The sequence below is a fragment of the Neocloeon triangulifer genome, unplaced genomic scaffold, assembly GCF_031216515.1.
Source record: "Neocloeon triangulifer isolate White Clay Creek 2 clone unplaced genomic scaffold, ASM3121651v1 ptg000002l, whole genome shotgun sequence".
Classification (NCBI taxonomy): domain Eukaryota; kingdom Metazoa; phylum Arthropoda; class Insecta; order Ephemeroptera; family Baetidae; genus Neocloeon; species Neocloeon triangulifer.
Genome location: NW_026775545.1, coordinates 2,535,187 through 2,555,244, shown reverse-complemented (window position 1 = coordinate 2,555,244; position 20,058 = coordinate 2,535,187). Strand labels below are relative to the sequence as shown.

At 37.8% G+C, this 20,058-nt stretch overlaps 2 protein-coding genes across 2 annotated transcripts in view; one reads left to right on the top strand and one right to left on the bottom strand.

Moving 5' to 3' along the window:
• LOC132205229 (uncharacterized) overlaps positions 1-7,929 on the top strand; it is a 17,922-nt gene extending 9,993 nt beyond the window's left edge. Inside the window, exons 20-43 of the mRNA XM_059634173.1 lie at positions 44-125; positions 182-365; positions 412-601; positions 939-1,222; positions 1,330-1,535; positions 1,727-1,897; positions 1,952-2,095; positions 2,146-2,224; positions 2,274-2,421; positions 2,993-3,018; positions 3,300-3,412; positions 3,603-4,016; positions 4,066-4,221; positions 4,299-4,607; positions 5,085-5,268; positions 5,323-5,564; positions 5,616-5,796; positions 6,285-6,462; positions 6,516-6,799; positions 6,856-7,043; positions 7,101-7,268; positions 7,324-7,467; positions 7,527-7,596; positions 7,656-7,929. Coding sequence (XP_059490156.1) covers positions 44-125; positions 182-365; positions 412-601; positions 939-1,222; positions 1,330-1,535; positions 1,727-1,897; positions 1,952-2,095; positions 2,146-2,224; positions 2,274-2,421; positions 2,993-3,018; positions 3,300-3,412; positions 3,603-4,016; positions 4,066-4,221; positions 4,299-4,607; positions 5,085-5,268; positions 5,323-5,564; positions 5,616-5,796; positions 6,285-6,462; positions 6,516-6,799; positions 6,856-7,043; positions 7,101-7,268; positions 7,324-7,467; positions 7,527-7,596; positions 7,656-7,877 — 4,367 coding nt within the window. The 3' untranslated portion in view covers positions 7,878-7,929. The remainder of the gene's footprint in view (positions 1-43; positions 126-181; positions 366-411; positions 602-938; positions 1,223-1,329; positions 1,536-1,726; positions 1,898-1,951; positions 2,096-2,145; positions 2,225-2,273; positions 2,422-2,992; positions 3,019-3,299; positions 3,413-3,602; positions 4,017-4,065; positions 4,222-4,298; positions 4,608-5,084; positions 5,269-5,322; positions 5,565-5,615; positions 5,797-6,284; positions 6,463-6,515; positions 6,800-6,855; positions 7,044-7,100; positions 7,269-7,323; positions 7,468-7,526; positions 7,597-7,655) is intronic.
• LOC132205420 (coronin-6) lies at positions 7,921-20,058 on the bottom strand. Its single transcript, XM_059634458.1, has 9 exons — positions 19,718-20,058; positions 18,781-19,045; positions 11,146-11,300; positions 10,267-10,543; positions 9,994-10,215; positions 9,669-9,875; positions 9,467-9,616; positions 9,183-9,317; positions 7,921-9,120 (listed from the first exon to the last, which is right to left on the bottom strand). The coding sequence occupies exons 2-9, from the start codon at positions 18,976-18,978 to the stop codon at positions 8,881-8,883; spliced, it is 1,584 nt and encodes a 527-aa protein (XP_059490441.1). The 5' UTR covers positions 18,979-19,045; positions 19,718-20,058; the 3' UTR covers positions 7,921-8,880.

Here is a 20,058-nt window from a genome sequence, read left to right as displayed (position 1 = left end):
AAAAATTATTTTGATTTCGAAAAATTTAAATTTTTATTTACAGGCGGCTGTATTGTCAGATTTTTACTCAACCTGATGGGAGAAGATAATTTTAAGCGGGGATTAAAAACTTACTTTGATGACAGGTTTTTAAAATCAAAAAATTCCGAGCAGCAGATTTAATTAAAAACAAATTAAATAGGTATGAGGGCAGCGCAGATTCTGACGATCTCTGGTCGGCGCTGCAACCCGAGGTGCCTGCCGGTCTATTTCCCAGCGGTCAAAGCTTAAAAGAAGTGATGGAAACCTGGACGCTACAACCTGGTTTCCCAGTCGTTTCCTTTCAAAGACTCTATGACACAGAAAGGAGAGCCATCATAACACAGGCAATTAATAATACATAAGTAAAATTTAAATTTAATTTTAATACAGGAAAGGTTTTTGGCACTGCCTAGCGGAACAATTCCAATTCAAGAATGGATCGTGCCCTTGACATGGACTAACGGGGTCGAAAATGATTTTCTAAGTCTTTCTCCAGACGAATGGTTGATCGCTCAGAATATGACTGTCAACAATATAGCAACCAACAATGACTGGATAGTTGCTAATTTGCAGCAAACAGGTAAATTAATTCTACTCACCAAAAGAAAAAATAACATTTTTTTTCTAATGGAATGAAAAATTCATTCATTCTAACATTGCATCGATGTATTATTTTAATTTAATTATAAAAACACACTATGCAAAATTTTATTTTCACTATTATTTTGTGAAATTTTTTTTGGCAATGTTAGTAATTTGATAAATATTTTTTTATTCTGTACTAGGTTGGAACTTTTTATGGTAAACAATATTACCTAAATAGCCAATTAATTGTATTATTTTGAATTTTTCTCTTTGTCGGTACCATAAAATTAATTTTTTTTTTAAATTAATTTAAGACAATTAATCTTTTGTAGGATTTTATCGCGTTAATTATGACGAACAAAATTGGCACCTTTTGGCTTTGGCTTTGAATACATCTGATGGTTTTGGAACGTTTAACGTTTTCAATCGAGCTCAGTTGATGGACGACGCTCTTGCCCTGGCACGCGCAAAATACGTCTCATATCCCAAAGCCCTTGACATAACCAATTACTTAGTTTACGAAACTGAGTATCTTCCTTGGGCAACGTCGTTCAAATCACTTGAGTACATCTACGATAGGCTCAATCACGAAGATGAGCCAAGGAGCCAATTTGAAGTGAGTCTCCAAAATATTAGTACAAAAAGTCACATTTCTCTTCATTAAACTCCGGAATTTATTTTGTATTCTCATCGAATGCGTTTGAAAAACTGCATTGTTTTTAGATGTACATGCTAGACAGACTGCAAAACACGTACGAAAGGCTGGGTGGATTCAACATTCCCGAGGGCGGCGACAGCCACACGCAGAGTCTAACCCGAGCTCTTATTCTGGACTGGGCTTGCCGATTAAAACAGGGGCCGTGCAATTTGGCGGCAGCAGATCAATTCAAACTTTGGCAGAGCACCCTAAACCCGGACAAAGATAATCCGTTAGTAAAACAATAACTGGAAATTTAAAATTTTATAACGTATTTAAAATATAATTTATGCTTTCATTACATTAAATTGTGTGACTTATTGATTCATTCATTTAGTTCTCATTGGATTGTATATTTTGAATTAAAAAATTTAAAAATTGGCGAGAATGCGAAAATTATTTTTATAATTTGTATTTTTATAGAATCAACCCAAATTTGAAAAGTGTCGTCTACTGTTCCGGAGTGCGAACTGGCGACCGCCAAGACGCTTTGTTTTTGATTGCCCGTTACGAGGCGGCGTTTGAAAATGCAGCCGAGCAGGCCAGAATCATCACGGCACTTGGTTGTTCCTCTGATGTGACCCTTCTTCAAGAGTATGAAAACAATTTCAAAATTTATGCCTATAAAATTAAATTTTAATTCTAAAGCTACCTTCAGCTTTCGATTCAGGCTGGTCCGCCGATTCGCCCGCAAGACACAAAGGACGTCATTACAGCCGTTTACAACAACCCCATCGGCGTCGACCTTGCCCTTGATTTCATTCTGGCGAATTACGAGGCCGTCAGCAACAAGTGGGAAAAATTGTAATAATTTCAGCATTTAGAATAACGAAACTTTTCAGCATGGGTGTTCTCAGCAACATTGGCAGGGCGTTTTCTGGGATCTCGGTCAAACTGAACACCGTCGAACAGCGAGATAAGGTGAAATATAAATTTTATAAGAATTGAATATTTATTCCAATTGATTCAGTTGCAATACTTCTTGGACAACAACGGTGGGTTAGTCAGTCCAGGAGTGATTCCATCCATCGAAGGGGCTATTAGAACCGCCGAAGAAAGCATAAAATGGCACGGAGATCATAAAAAGGTCGTTGTCGATTACTTCAGAGCCATCAATGGTGCTTTATAGTAACAAATATTACAAATAAATAAAATTAGAGAAATTTATGCATATGATATTAAAAAATGTTTCAATATTTTCATAAAAAATCATTAAAAAAAAAAATATTATGTAACAGACCCAAATAAAACTAGCCATGTTGAAGGTCTTAATTTTTGAATTAATTTAACTCTTGAATATAAATCAGCTCACTAATCAAAAGATTAAAATAATCAAAGACCATCTTTTGTTTTAATGAAGGCTTATTATATCACGTGATTCATGTGACTTGATTTTTATATTCTGATTAAGATATAATGATATAAATATAGGTTTTGCCGGATTTTGCAATGCTCGGATTGCTTCATGATCCAGTGGAACACATAATATAATCTGGGAGATTTAGAATTTTATGTATCATGCAAATAAGTAGCTCTGTGGGGCACAAATATTTGTCTAAAGCACGCTTAATAAAAGGATGAATAGACTAGAAAACGCTGATAAAGAAAACGTGCCTTGATTAGCAGAGATTTTCAACACCGTTTTGATATAAGAGACATCGAAATTGAGTGGAGGCGGCATTTGATTTTGATCCAAGAGGCTGCGATTTGAAATGGTGCGTTTGTTTCATAAAATTTTCCTCGGATTAATTTTAAATTAAGGGGTGGTGAGATCAAGAAAGGCAACCCGCTTGGCTTGGGTGTGCAGCACGTTGCCTCCCCTTCACTTGGCAGGGGCTCAAAAATTTGCTAATTTTTATTAATACAAAAATCTTAACATCTTTCCATTAGAAGATTATTTTGTAATGTTAGGATTTTGAGCGGAAAATTTAATTTTTATTTCTTAGGTATTACTTAATTTAAATTTATAATAAAACTTTTGCTAATTTTCTTTCAGAAAATGCACAGATTATCAGCGCTTCTGTGCCTATTAGCCGTTGCTAATTTTGCAAACGGCACTCCATTATGGGCACGACCTCCTGAAGATGAGTATCGGCCCGTGAAGCACAGGTAAGACCAAAAAAACTGAATTCTGAGCATTTTAATAATTCCGAGGAATTTTAATAGTTCATCAATTTTTCATTAATAACAAATGACTGTAAAAAAAATAATTAAAATAATATATTTGATATAAAAGAACAAAGAAAAAATAAATTATTGATTTAAATTCCTTTGTTCAAAAAATGCACTAAATTTTTAGAGCTTTGGGGGACTACAAACTTCCGGAGAGCGTGATTCCATCAAGATATGAAATTCACTTGATTCCCTACATGGAGGAAACTCTGCCGCCCAAGAATTTCACTTTCGACGGCCAAGTCCGCATTCAAGTGACGGCCAAAGAAGCCACCAACATGATTCGCATGCACGCCAACGACATGACCGTCATGAAAGAGACGGTCGTGGTCACCAACGACGACACCGGTGACGCCGTGCTGGTCAATGACGTCACCATGACGGAGCCCATTGCGGACGATCGACACTTTTTGGATATTTTACTCGGCTCGGAACTCGAAGTTGACGGAAATTACACAATCGAAATTAGCTTTGTCGGAAAACTGAACGACGATCTCGAGGGTTTCTACCGCAGCAACTACTTTGAAGACGGAGTGGAAAAGTAAAAAAGGAAATTATTCAAATTGATTACAATTAAATTTCCATAAAAGGTGGATGTTGGCCACCCAGTTTGAGCAAACGGCGGCCAGGAGGGCCTTCCCCTGTTTTGACGAGCCAGCCCTGAAGGCAGTTTTTCAGCTAAATGTGGCAAGACAGCCCACCTGGATTGTTCTATCCAACATGCCTACATTGAACGAAACTCCTGTGTAATAATTTAAATATTTTATTTCATTGAGGCATCGGCAGAATAAATAATTTTTATTTTTTATTTTGTTATTTATAGAAATGAGACGGGGTTGGAGGACTGGATTTGGGTGCATTTCGAGCCCAGCGTGGTCATGTCACCCTATCTCTTGGCGTTCACGGTGGCGCGGTTTGGAAGCATCACCAGCCCCCTGGATAGCCGGTTCAAAGTTTGGGCCAGGCCATCTTACGTTCGCGCCGGCGAATACGCCAATTTGGTGGCACCAAAGGTGGTCACATACATGGAGGATTTCACCAAGCAAATCTATCCGTTGCCGAAAATGGACGAAATCGCCATTCCGGACTTTTCCGCCGGGGCGATGGAAAATTGGGGACTGATTACATACAGGTAAGAAAGAAGAAATTTTTAATAAAATTACAATCTGAATTTTTAATGAAGGTGCGGAGAAAAATTTGCAAATATCGAATTAATTCGATCACAATTTTACAAATATTTGTTTTGCTTTAAAGGAATGGCCTAATTAATTTCGATGCTAATTTTTTTAACGCATTAGCATTTCTTTGTAAATGTTTATTCCAAGAAAAATTGATTTTTTTTGGGTTACGAGGATAAAAATTTTGAAAATTATATTTGCTTCGTATGGGAATTTCAAAATTTCTCAAAATTAGCCCGATAAAAATAATTATAAAAATTAAGTTAATGTAGCCCTAAGTTAAGTTGGAAAAATGAAATCAATAAGTATCTCAGCCTCAAAATTTACATTTTTAAATTGATCTGGCGGGAAACTTATCAGCTATTTCTTATTTCAATGTAGATTACGGTATAAGTGATTTTAAGAATAATTCAATAATGTTTCAAATTCAGGGAAACTGCTCTACTTTTCAACAAAGACATTTTGACAACCTCGAGTCAGCAGGGTACCGCGTCAGTGGTGGCCCACGAATTGGCGCATCAGTGGTTCGGAAATTTGGTCTCGCCAAAGTGGTGGAGCAACACGTGGTTGAACGAAGGATTCGCCACGTTCTTCGCCGCCTACTCTGCATCTCACGTAATTAAAAATCTGATCCATTTTATCACATTTAATGCTAGGAAAATTATCCAGGTCGAGACAGAGTGGTTGTTGGACGAGCAGTTTGTGACCGGCGACGTCAACACGGCCCTGAGTGCAGATGCCCTCGAGACGGCGCACCCCCTGGTGGACCCCTCGGTGGACAGTCCGTCCGCGGCAAGTGCCATTTTCGATTCTATTTCCTACAGCAAGGGTGGCAGCGTCATCAGGATGGTGCTCAACTTCATGGGCGAGGACAATTTCAAAAAGGGAATCGCCGCTTATTTGGAAGACATGTAAGCTTCTTATTCTGGATTTATCATTTTTTAATTAAATGATAATTTCAGGCAATATACAAGTGCAGACCAAGACGACTTGTGGCGCGGATTGGAGCAGGGAGTGCCTGCAGGTTTGCTTCCTGAAGGTGTTGCGTTCAAGGATATCATGGACAGTTGGGCAATTCAGGCTGGATACCCAGTGGTGACTGTGACGAGGGACTACGAGAATAACACGGCTAGCTTTGTGCAGGTAAATATATTTGTAATCAAGCAATTAGAAAAATAAATATGAAGAATTATTTGATTGTTAAAATCAACTGAAAATGACCCTGAAAATAATCAAATTTGGGCGCCAGACTATTCAGGAAACCAATTAAATTGAACACCCTAAAAAATCTATTAATGTGACGTCAATTTTGTAGCACAATAATTAATTATTATTAAAATTCGTTTCTTTTTCAGGAAATATTAAATAAAGAATAATCATTTTTCCCCTTAAAACGTTTTAAATTTTGCAAATTTATAACGTTCAAAAACTGGCAAGACATAAAATTTCACGGACAAAAATAATTGCTTTAAAACCGAAATTTATTTTCGAAATCATAATTTTTTTTAATAAAAATGCCAATTTAATATAAAACAACCCTCAAAAATAATAATGTGCCTATTTAAAAAGTTGAGTTTAAGCATGAAAATTTAATTCCGGTTTTTACAACTTAAAATATATACTAATTCCAGAAACGTTTCATCTCTCCACCCACTGAAAACGAACACAACGAAGTTTACTGGGTGCCTTTGACCATGATTGCTCAGGACCAGCCGGAGAACAATGACATCACGTGGCTGAGCGACGCAGAAATTTCCTTGGACGTGCCCGCTGCCGACAAATGGATTCTCGTCAACAATCAAAAGAACGGTGAGATTGACATTTTCTCAGACTAAAAATTGCACAAATCGAATAACTAAAAGGCTACTACCGAGTCAACTACGACAAACAAAACTGGAAAATGCTGTCCGAAGCGATCAACTCGACCGGCTCTTTAGACACCCTGAGCGTGCTGAACAGGGCCCAACTCATTATGGACTCGTTTGTTCTGGCCAAAGCCAAGCACCTGGATTACGAATCGGCATTCGACACGACCAACTACCTCACCTTCGAGAAGGAGTTGACGCCCTGGAACGCAGCCTTGAATGAACTTTCGTACCTGAACGACAGGATGGTCGCGGACGACTCGTCCAAGTCACTTTTCCAAGCAAGAAAAATTTAAATTTTTTGGAGAAAAAAATGTGGATTAATTATTAATTTTAGAGGTACTTGAGCAGCCGAATGGAACACCTTTACGAGCACGTCAATGGATTCAACCAAACCGACGCTGACAAGCACGTTTTGCGTCTCCAGAGGGGCACTGTCTTGAGCTGGTTGTGCTCCATTGGCAACGATCGGTGCAACCAGGACGGATTTGAACTTTTCTCCCAGTGGAAAAACGAGAACAAAACGTATAATTTCAGTGTGATTAAGGAGATCATTATTTTATTTTTTCAATTTTCTTGTAGAATAATTCCTGATTTGAAAAACGTTGTTTATAAGTCTGGCATGCGCAAGGGTGGTCAGGCGGAGTACGATTTCTTGTACACCAAATACCTCAAGGCAGAATGGTCGACGGAGATCAGCCTCATTATTAGTGCCTTGGGAGCTTCAAATGACGAGGCCATTCTATTAAGGTAGAGAGCGAATAATCTAATATTAACTAAATTAATTAATTAAAAATTTCTGCAGGCTGTTGAGAGACTCGATTGCAGAAAATTCTCCATTCAAGACAAGTGACGCCCGAGCCATTCTTTCAGCCGTGCAGGGCAACCCATCAGGAACCAATCTCGCATTAGACTTCATAATCGACAACTTTTTCAACGCCAAAAAACAGTATAATATTTGGATCATAATTAATGAAAAAAGTTAATTAAAAAAAAAAAAAAAAACAGGTGGGGAGATAGTGGCAGCGTTTTTACGAGTATTGCCGGCAGACTAAACACTGATAGTCACAAACAAAAGGTTTTATAATAATCATTATTTAAAAAGATAATTTCCCAACCCTTTATTTTACTTTGAAGCTCACAAATTTCTTGAACTCCAATCAAGATAATTTGACTGATAGTGCCAAGAACAATCTGAACAGAGCACTGGCCACGGTGGAGCAACATTTGCAGTGGAATAAGGACCACAAGCAAACCATCTTGTCTTATCTCGCGAGGAAAATTGGCAACAGCGCACCTTTCCTGCTTGTATCCAACGCACTGCTGGTGGCTGCTATTGTTTTGGCCAAACTCTTGTAAACAACGAGGAGGAAAGTGTGTAGGTCCACAATAAAATTTTAAATTTGCTCAGTTTGCTTTTATTGTTTGAAGAGGCATATCAATGTACACAATGTTTTTATACCAAAAGATGATAGCAGTTTTGAAAAGTCAGTGTCATAGTCTGTTTGAAAAGGCAAAGGGCTGTTCAAGCACATGATTATCGCCTTATTGTTAGATAATAACAAAGGTGTCAACCGTAATTAGGTTGGCCAACTGACTTGCAACTCATTCGATTCTAATAATTATTACAACTGGATCACCAATATCTTTTCTACTGAATATTTTAAAGCACCATACAAGTAGTTCAAACTGATTGAACCTCTCAACAACAAAATGCAAAATAAGAGAAAGAGAGAGGAGACGCTCTAATAGTTTTTTTTTTTATACTGGTCAAATTATCATTTTCCATTGGGATTTTAAAATCAAGCAACAAACAAATAATAATTGGCACGTGGAACCTATCAAGCGGAATTAAGTCAAAATTCGGGCTGGGAATCACAAGATTCGTAATTGCAAACAGATTAGCATCTCTCATAGCACTTGATCGGTAAAAAAAAACAAAGGCCGGAAGAGAAATAACAATTGGCAAGGATTGATTCGTACAGTCCAAGATTCAAATTGCTTTACCATTATAACTATATGTAATAAATTCCCAGCCCGTGATATGAATCAAGGAAACAAATAGTTTTGTTCGTTAAAAAAAACTGGTTAACTTGCTGAAAGGAGCCACTCTGACTAATATCAGTCACAAGTGATGGCAACAATAAATAAAATTCATTAAATATACAAGCAATACAAGTAATATAATTCTGCAAAAAATACTTTTGCATCCTTATACTTAATATATATGTACACATTAAAAAATACAAGTTCAAAATATAAATTTTCGCTCAACAAGGCTCCAAAATACAAGATTCATGTTTTCATTCTTACCAAGGAGTTCGTTTGCCTCTGCAGCAGAAAGTACAAAACTACGTCCGACTTAAACTTCGTCGGGGGCCATTTCCTCGCCGCTTGACTGGGGCGGCGAGGAGTTGGAGGTCTTGGTCTCTTCCTGCTTGACTGGCGCAGGAGTACTGGGCAAGGCAGGCGTCCCACTGCCTAGGGGCGTTGCAGCCACACCAGTTACTTTGGCCTCGAGTGACCGGATTCGGTTCTCATGCTTCACAATCATCGCCTTGAGTTTGCGAATCTCTTCCATCATGTCGTCAACAACTTTTTGCTGAAATTAGAAAATTCAAAATTAATATCTTCTGAGAAACACAAGACTTTTAATGAGCTTACTGGAACTCCAGCTTGGACAATGGTTGGAGGGGCGTCGGCCGAGTCTCCGTCACTGTCTGCACTGGATCTTGTCATGGATGAAGTGCTGCCTCCTCTCTTGGGGGGCATCTTGTCAAGGACATTTTTACGTTTAACCTGAAATTAGTTAAAAATCAGTCTTGCGCTTCTAAGATGACCAGGCACTTACAAAATTATCAATCAGGGAGCAGAAAAAATTGACAAAAATTTAGTTAGTTTTACGTTTCACAAATTAGTTAATTATTTTGCTCTTAAATTTTTCTCACCTTCAACTCCTTTTTGTTGCTGGGCGCATATCCATCCCTGAGCGAAATCAGCAGAGGCTCTGCGTCTTTGCCGCCATTCCATTCTTCGGCAGTGATGGATGGTTCTTCTCCTGGGGTGTCGGGGTACAAATCTTCTTGGAAGAGCTCTGACTGCTCAAAATTTTATGTAAATTCAAATCCAAAGATTTTCCTTTCAACTCACTTTTCGAGGAACAGTGAATGTTATGACCTGACAGAGGCCAGAATTGTTCAGCCTAAAGAATCTTGAGATCTCGCATGAGTTGACGTCGCAGCCCCTCTTGGGCATCATGCCGATTCCTCGCTGAGGGTCGGGCGTTTGGAAGGTGCTGATGTAGTGGACGAATGGAGGCTCGGCTGTGATTTCAAAGTACCTGATCACACTGTCACCCTAAACAAAATAAGTTTCTTGCTTAAAAACACCATTTTACCTTATTCAATGCAACATTATCTACATTATTAATAAAAGAAATTAAATAATTCCATTTTCAGAGAATTTTTGTTATTACCTTTCCACACAAGAAAACTAGATTGGTGTCGGGGTCGTACAGAGGGAACATAACGCCATTGCTAGTGTCCAGCTCGACCATCACAATAGGATCTGAAAGATGATCCGGCGCTCGGAGTGAGTACTGTCTTTCAGACATTTTGCTGAAGCCGGTGGTGAAGACCAAGCCCGATCGCAGGAAAATGGCTCTGGTGGCTTTGCTTCCTTCATGACTGGTTGCTTCCTGCAAAAAGAATCATTAATTTTTGTATAAAGTAAAAAGAAATGGACAAACCTCCTCAATATCTCCAGTGCGAGGGTTGATTATTCGGATCTTCTTGTCCTTGCAAGTGGTGAGCAACGAGGAACCGTCCCAGTTCCAGCAGGCTGAGTAAACGATGTCGGGATGCGAGTCAATCTTGACCATGACCTCGCCGATGCCCACATTCCAGATGAGCACCAGATTGTCACTGCCCGCAGTGAGCAGCACATTTTGAGCCGACGGGTGCCACAAGACCAAACCCACTCGCCGCTGATGGTAGATCAAGTCGACAATGGGCTCAGTCAGTGTTCTACAGACATACAAAGGAATATTAATTAAAGAAAATACAAAAATTAAAGGCGGTAGAAATAAAATTGAGCAAACTTTTCAATGACAAAAATGTGGGGATCTTAAAAAATTGTAGTTAATGTTTTTATGAAAAAATACCTTATTTTAACAATAAGATAAATTTAAAGATGTGTTAAAGTGTTAAAAATGCAAAATTCATCTGAGAATGAAATAATGGCGGTTTCCCAGATATTAAGTTTATCACCAATAATTTTAGTCAAACATTTATGCTTTATTATTTATATGTGGGGTGCCAAATAATGCCAAATATTATTTTACTATTTTTCAGAATTGATGATGCATAAAAAAATTGCAAAAATCACAGTAAATTTGCATATTCAAATAAATTTAAAAGAATGAATTATTGTATTTTCGTTCCTAATTTATTCAATTTTTTTCTAATGTTTTTCTCTCTCAAAAATAGCACAAAAGAAATATTTTTTTTCCCTCAGTTTACTAACAATTCTAATAATTAATCTAACTTGTCAAGAATTAAAGCTAGCAAAGTAATAAAAATAAAATAGTAAATATATTAGGCAAAATAAATTTATTGTTTGTATTCACCTGGAAATTCCGCTGTCCGGGATCTGCCAAACTTTAACAACGCAGTCCTCAGAGCCACTAGCGATGACGTTGTCGTTGTGAGGGCACCAAGCAATATCTAGCACCGGGCCCTTGTGGCCGCCAACCAGCGGGTGGTCCGGGTTAATTCTGCCCACCTGCAAACAAGGTAACGATGCGTTCGATCAACCAACTTTCTCCGACAAGTATGCAATAAAAAAGTTCCAAGTGAGCGTCAAAGTCAAAGGGCATGCTTACTTTTTACATGGGCGCAAAAGGAGAGGAGGCCGCACCGGCACACCAGCAAGAAACAACAACAAGCGCTGTACAATAAATACACACACAACAACCAACGGAAAAAGTGAAATAATGTTAGTGAGGTGCAAAAGCAAGCGTGATTGAACGCGCGACAAAACTATTTTGGTGTCCAATTAACCGGTAATTCACAGGGTTCAAGTAGATTGGCTCGCCACCAAGTCGGTTATTTCTGCGTCGGACAAACAGAGAAAAAAAATTCCCACGCCGCCGACGCATATAGAAATTCACTCATTGACAATTAAAAAAAAAGAAGTTTGAAAGCCAGATGTCGTTTTGAAAGGAAAAAGCAACGTGGAGTGAGTCACGCGCGTCGGATGCTAATTGGCGTGCTAATTAGGCTCGGGACAATCGGGCCGAATAAACAGGGTGGGCGTGCGACAATTTGGCCGAGCGGCTGAATTTGGAGCGGTGGTGAAAATGCGCGACGCGAGGGCTGCATTATTTTTAGCGCTGGAGGGACCGAAATAGAACGCGCGCCAGCCACGCAGCAGACCGGCTCATTTCGCTACTCGTGCCGAACCCTTTTCCAGCGATACACTATTCAAAATAAAGAAAATTCGCCAATCGTTATTAATTTCCAATCAAACGAATTGCAACGAAAATCAAAATCGTATTTACGATTTCAAAAGTATAGCTGATTTTTTTCATTAAATGTTTTAGCTTATTTTATGTTCTTCCTTAATCCAAGTTTATTTTAATCAAATTTTGTAATATTTATTTGAAAAAATCAAATTTGTTCTCGTCATATAAAAAAAAAAAAATTGCTTAGTATTTATTCCTAAAAAATTTCCATCTATTTTCTCACTCTATATCACTTCTCACACTTCTCTCCATGCAACGAATTATGTCACCATGCTTAAATTGGAAGGGGGCTCTCCCGTCGATGAGTCACGACTCTAGCGACGTTTTTTGCTCTTATAATCCATTTCGAAACCGTTCCCAAAACGCTGGACTAAATTTAAAGCACGTCTCTTCGCAGCTTCGGATTTCAACTTGAGCTGCATCGCAACGAAATCGGGTTATGGGGTTGGTTAATTTGTTTCGCGTGGCAGCAACTTTGCCTCATCTTCTTCGACGCACGGAACAAACACAGCGCATTTCTTTATTTGTCGAAAAATGAGGCAAGAAGCGTTTCCTAGTAGACGCAGATTTGCATCTCATGATTCGGACGCAATAAACAAAATGAGTTTCAGTTCAGCAGCGACTTCGCAGAAATACAGCGCGAGCGACTTTATGCGAAGCATGCAATGCTCAATTAATTAAATAAATTAAAAATTTCAAATATTTAAAGATTTTAAAGATTAGGAAAAATGAATTATTTTAGCTTTTGTTCTACTGAAAGGCATTTACTGTAAATTACAATTCGCTTCAGTTGATTTGCACCGTCATTCTGCCAACTGATTAACAGCGGATTAGGGCTGCATGCGGTTTGCTTAATTCAGAGCTCTGGCAATAAAATGGTCTATTTACGGATTCACGTTTCGAAGCGTTCGAAGCGACCTTGACCTGCAAATCTAATTATTTATTCTATTCGCATATAAATACAGAAAAAAAGAAAAATAATTGTGTAAAAATTTGTTCACTTTTCAAGCAAGATTTTTTTTTATATGAAGTCTGCTTAAGATCCCCAGTTGTTGTTTCTTGGGAAGCAAACGTTTTCTCAAAATTTGACTTTATTTGAAATGGAAATTGAAAAATAAAGACGGATGCGATGTTTTAGGATTAAAAATTTTCATTGAACACTTTGAATAAGTAAATTATTTCAAATAATATAATTTTTTCAAGAAATACAAAAAAATGTATCGTTTTTATTTAGCTTTTCTCAACACAAACGTTTAATTAATCCAGACACAATATTTCATATTTTTAAGCTTACTCTGATTACTTTTTTGCAATGAATAATTTAAAAGGCAATCAATTTTTTTTCCAACCCTTGTGGCTTTGTTCTTAATTAGGTACTTCAAGGTTGGCCGATTACTTTATATATTTTCTACTGAATATTCTATGCAACGAATTATGATAATATTTCCACTTTAATTTAATAAAAACTCAATAATTTGATTGAGATTTTTTTTCAATTCACACAACGAGGTTATTTTTATCGTTGGAATCGGAAACAAATGAGTCTTGGTTCAGTCAATTAGATCGAGAAACCGCGCTTGGTGCTCGATTACAAGATTGAGAAACTCAGTGAGAAGCAGCGCGACAAGCCCCGGCGGCCCCGATTTCTTCTTCATAATCTCGACCTGCACTCGCGTTATCGGATTTCAACAAAGGGCACAATTTCCTCCGCATTTATAATATATACCGCGTTTAAGCGACTTGCGGCCGAGCAGGTTGTTTTTATTATGCGGTCACCTCTCTTCCCGGCTCGTATTTTTTATCACTATTTTTCTTGCGGTCCGCGTGCGTTTTTATCAGATTCAGGAAAAGCTTTATCGCGCCGGCGGCCACACCTCGCCACTTTTCTTTTCCTCGAAACCGTTTCATTTTTTACGAACAAATATACAGATTATTTACAGCTCAACAAGATCGATGACATCAGACAGCTGGTCGCTCCGCTTGATTTCTTTTTCGATTTTGTTCTTTGACATCATGTTGCTTGACTCATCGTTGCAGCTTCCGATCGACACACACCATTTTCCACGCGGCGTGGGCACTTTTTGTGCCCAATGCAAATGCAAAGTCGGTCGGCAAAGGCAAACAAACCACTTCACACGTTGGCGGATAAAATAAAACATGATCGGTTAATTAGAAAGGCAGAATTAATAAAACATTCTTCTGGTCTTTCACGATTCTAATCTCTTCATTAGCACTGGAAAACTAATTAAAGTCAGATTTCTCAATAATTGTGGAAGTTGATCAAAACCTTGCAATCTTTCGTTAAGATAAATCAGCCAGAGTGATTTTGATGACACATTTATTTCTATCATTTCTAGGGGTCATTTTCATTTACAGCGTTAATAAATCTGAAGAGCTAAATTTTTGGAAATTACCTTTGCTTTTGCCAGAAACAATTATTTATGTTTTCTTCAAATTGGCGCACAAACTTTCAGTCAACAATTTTTAAGTAATTAATTATTATTGCTTGATTATTTTCACTTTCTCAATCACAATTATACTTGATAACATGCGAAACAGCTCGCCCATTTTTTTTCTCCTTCGCCGACTTTTTCCTTCCTTCGTGAGTCACGCATTGTATTTTTTTTCGGCCACCGTGCTTCTCATCAGATGGGCGTTTGTTGAATTTGCGCGTGGTATTATTTTAATTAATTCGGCGCGCGAAGTGTCTGTTTGTGTCTTCGTTGTTGGTTTATCGGCGGATAGAATAAAATTGCCGAGTTGTTTCGGAGAGAGAGAGAGTGGCGACCGAAATAGAGGATGACTCTCGAGTAATACGGCGGGGCGAACCGAGTCTGCGAGCATACGTGTGTCATCTCACTCGAAAGAATAACGAAACGAGAAAGCAAATCGCACAACCTTCCTCGCGAATCAGGCATGCACGTGCAAGATGCAGAATCCACCAAGAGCGTGGAGATGACGGCTGGATTTTCCCTCAATGCCATGAACATAAAAAATAGAAATAAAAATACCCAGTTTGCAATTGCAAAAGACGATATTTCTATAAACTGCAAAGTGCAAGAAGTTTAGTTCTGAATTTTAATTTAAAAACATTTTCACCTTTCAACTAATAATTGGTCCAGTAAAAAGGTTGTGCAAAAAGTGCGTCAGGTCATTTTTAAAAGTGTTACAAATACTGTTTTTTTTTTGTACAATTTTAATTTATAATATTGTGTTGAAATAAAATTATGTTGATTCTTCCAGAGCAATAAACTTCAAACTTACAGGAAAGCAATAGACAATCAAAAATTGGTTCGTTCATTGACAAAACATTATATTAAATTAATTTATGTACTGAATTTTGTCAAAATATTTTCATAGCTCACGAATTATGGCTTCAGCCCGCAGCCGAAATGTGTGGAGCAGGATATTATTTTTTCTTAAAATAAAAAATGAATAAAAAAAACCATCAAGGGAAAGGGGTATAAAATTCAAATCACCACAAAATTAAGTTCACCTAACATTTCCATAAAACCAAACCAATTAATGCAAAAAAGTCTTCCATTAATTAAGCTTTTCAAGTTAAAAACTAAATATTAGTAAAAATTTTTTTAACATATCATGATGTTTTTTTTAACACTTAAAATCCTTTTAAATCTTCCAGTCCATTAAATTATTACATTATTAGTTTCTCTTAATGACAAGCATTTTTTTTTTAATCTTCCATAGGATTTTAAGATTAAGCCATCTGGTTGGTATATTGCTTAATATTGAGCACTAAAAGTGCTTTTATTTCTGCGAATCTGTGCGTTCAGAACAATGACTATTAAAAAGTACAAAGCGTGCTGCTCGACCAATTTCGGCGCTTTGTTCGGAAACAATAATCGCGTGCGGCACTGCTGTGCTCGGCAAAAAAGCGAATCCAATTAGCAAATTAGTGCTTCCTTCACACCTCCCTGCTGCTCTTTTTTTCGATTGTCCGGCGTCTCGCTCGGCGGCGATAACGAAAATTGACTCCTCAACCACCGACAGCTGCACTCGCAATGAAACATTGCAGCAATAAATTGCGGTGCGGAATTGCGATCGTGATGCGCACGTTAATTAGCCCGGCGGTGATTATCAAATCGGCGTAAGTATGGGCAGCACACATCGAATATGGCCGACGGTCATTTTCGCCTTGGACGTGCAGACATGTGTTTGTGTCTGCCTGCGACTGCTTTTTTGCAATCGCCGCAGCAGACGACGGAGCATTTTATTGTAAATTTTGAATGCAAAACCTTGCTTTGTTCTCCGACGGAGCGCAGGGAGTGTCCGCAAAATCGATAGACATTCAACGGGAATGTTAGTATGCAGCTTGCACAGTCCGACTGGCAGCAGGTGTCGTCTCTCGCAAATCAGTTTTGAAAAAGTTCACAAACTTTTTCTTTCTTAAAAATAACAAAAATCTTCAGTCTCATTTTAATTATGCAGCAAATGTTGCAAATTATCAATAAAAATGAATAGAGCAGGCCAATTTTATTCATAAAGAAATTACAAATTATTAATGAAGGAGTTAACAAAAGTAACCAATTTTTTTACTCTAAAATAATTAAAGTCAGAGAAAAACAATTAACATTTGAGGAAGTTCCTCTTGAGCAATATAAGAATCTTAATCACATGATTTTTTTTATGTTAACCGTTGGAAAAGATGAGCGGGACAAACTGCAAGTTAATTGCTTTATTACGATGGAATGTAGATTCAAGACTAACTAGTTTTCTCACAACAATATTATCACTAAAATTAAAAATTATTTTATTCAGTAAATTTAAATAATTTTTTCCTTGTGGTAAATGAATTAAATATTGAAAAATATTCCTTGAAAAAATATTATCTTCTTGTACGAGTTTCTTGTTGAAACGCTCTTTGAGCCACCATTTTTTTCTCGCAACAATTCAATTTCAGAATTAGCCCTTTCTTTGATAATGATTCCCAAAGTTTTTTAATGGCAAAAGTCGCATAATTAGAAGGGAGATGATTTAATTTTAAGATTAAATTTAAATATCTAGTGTTGAAGTTTTTGACAGCTTCCAAGTTGAATTTCCTTTAAAAAAATTAAAAAATTAACAAATTTTGGAAAAGAAGAGATCGGGCTTTTTCCTCGTTGCAGAAATTGTTCTTGTATTAGTCAGCGGGCAGCGCGTTTGCTCATGAAATAGGTTGGTTCTTGAGTTTGTCATTTTTGATTTCAATTTCTTTATGTTTAAATTAGTTTTTTTTTTTAAATTTGCTGATTTTTTTAATTTTCTTGCTCATGAAATAGGGTCACAGAACAAATAAATTAAATTATTGTTTCAACAATTGTATTAAAAAATGTGGGCAAATTAACAACAACAATAAAAAACTATTAAAATTTAATGATAAAATAAATAATTATAATAAAAACGATTTCTAATTATGGAAAAGTTTGGAATGGAAATATAATCAATAAAAAGTCCATCCATGTTCCGCTTCAGATATTAAATTGAAAGTCAAGATTCCGAAGTGACGAAAAATCAAAGCGAAGACTGGAAGGCAGACGGAGGAATGGTTGGGAGCGGAGAGAGCAGTTTGGACGCGAGGATATAACGGGTCGCGTGCACGCAACAATAATACCAAAAAAATGCTTGCTGCTCGCACAAACACCTTAAGTCATCCTGCTCGTCTGTGCGTATGATATCGTGAGCACAATGTGGTGCCACAAACGAAAAGTCCTTACGTCTGTCTGACAAGAGGAAGAAGGACACCGTGCATTAATAAATACAATAACACACACGAGAAGACGAAGTTTGTGCCGACGGCCTGAGCAAATATGTACACGAAAATAAAGAGAGACCCCAGACAAGCTTAGGCAAACGGCGAATTTACAGTTCCTGCACCCATTTGGAAGACGAATTTCAGTCCCATTGAAACAAAAGATGATCAATATTAAATTAATAACAGGTTATTAAATTTAATTCCTGAATTAATGCAAATTTATAAATTTTTAAGTATTTCATTTTATTTTCAAAATTGTATAAATTTTCTTATGAAATGATTCAAAATTTGAAATAAAATGAATTTAAGGTTTTGATGAAGTAAAAAATCCCTTCAATTATGAACATTTCATAAACGAATTTCAAATTCCTGATCATGATGAGCAGTTAGAAATATTTTGTTTCATTAAATTAAATTTAAAAAAAACTAAAACTTCATGAGTATTTTTTGTAATTAAAGATTTATATAAATGGAAAAAGGGCCAGAAATAAATCACGGACGACTTTGTTAAAAGCTTCAATTCAGGATTTTGTCGCGACCTGATAGGAGTTGAGTGGGATTTGTGTTTCGTTTTGTCGGTCGGACGGAGAACGCAATGTGCAAAGGGTTAAAAGCCTGTTTGTTTTGCTATCGCAGTGGGCAGAAAGGATGTTGAAAAAACAACACTCGGCTGCCATAATCCGGCACTATCTCAAAAATAAATTTCCTGCTGATTACATTTCCTCGTTTGCAGCCGACTTTGTTCAGCCAGAAAAAAAATGTACTGCTGAGAAGCCACAACGACCGCAATTCAAATATACTATAATAATTTTTTCTAATTATTATTTTCAGATAAAAATTAGTTTGAAATGAAAATTTTAGGATTTGGGATATTTTAAAAAATACGCCCACCACAATTTGTAAGGAAATGTTTAAAAGCGTTAATTTCCATGCTCTCCACCTCTACGAAAAATGCAGACAAAATTTTAAATTATCTTTTTCCCTACCTTGCTGAGGGGCATGACGATGAAGGCACCGCCGCCGGCCGACTCGACGATGATGGCGAGGAATTTGGGGTTGACGGCGCAAAAGGTCGAGTCCCATGACGACTTGGACACCCTGATGTTGTCGAAGCACTGGTCCCTTTTCAGCGCCGTGCCGTACACGTGCCGAAACTTGCTCGAACGCACCACTCGGAAAGACATGTTGAGTTTGTTTGTTTGCTTCAGTCACTCGTTCGATTTATTCACGTCGACACTGTGTCACGATCACCTGCCGGAGAAACACACAAGGAAAACAACTGCATGAGCGACAATTAATTATTCTAATTAATGCAATATAATTATGTAAACAAGGCAATTAGGTGGTGGGAGGCGAGAAATGAAAAAATGCAAATTATTTAAAATAATTAAAAAATATGATTGAAAACTTTTTTAAATGATCTTTAAAAAAAATTGAACGCAGGAACTTCACAAGAAATTATCGACAATATTAATTCTTCTCTTAAAGGGTTTTAATTTTTTTTTTCAAAACTACCAAAGATCGTAGCAATTTGAAAATAATTATTCATTAAATTATTTTAAAATTTGAACGTTTCACGACCAAGCCCAACTGGGCTAACAGGTGAAACAGGTTGTTGTCAATTTTCAAAAACAATGACCGGGTTAGTGGGTCACCGAGCGAAATTACTGTTTATCATCTTTAATTGCAGGTAAGCGGATTCGCATGAATTTAAAAAACATTCCCGGACTTGAAGGCAATTCGGAAAATTAAAACGGAAGAAGAAACCGAATCCGGTGTCTAAGTGGCCCGCGGCCGCGATGATTCACAAGTGCCAAAAAGCGGGAACACGTACGTTCGGGTTACCCGAAAGCGGCGCTCGTTTTGGCGCTTCCCCGGCCCCTAAAAAGACGGTGAGCAGGACAAACCGGAGTCGAGACTCACCTCCAGGAGCGAGCAGGAACAAAGGAAGCGAATTTGTCGAGCGGCAGTTCCCGAGTCAACCAATTATCACAGAAATCGCGGCTAAAAGCGGGTCGGGCAGTTCCTGACGGGCCGAGCATGCTCCATGCCCATATTAGGTAATGTCCCACTCGCGCCGTCCCAGCCGCTGTCCGACGGCCGCTCTCGCCTTCTTCCGCTTGCTCTTCTGTTGCTCCACTGGCCGCAGGCCTCTGGCCGCCTCCTCAAGTTCGCCGGCAGCCACGGAGCGCGCCCAAAGTGGCCACCAACGACCGCAAAACAGGCTCACCGCACGAATATGGCTGGCGCCACTGGCACTGCTG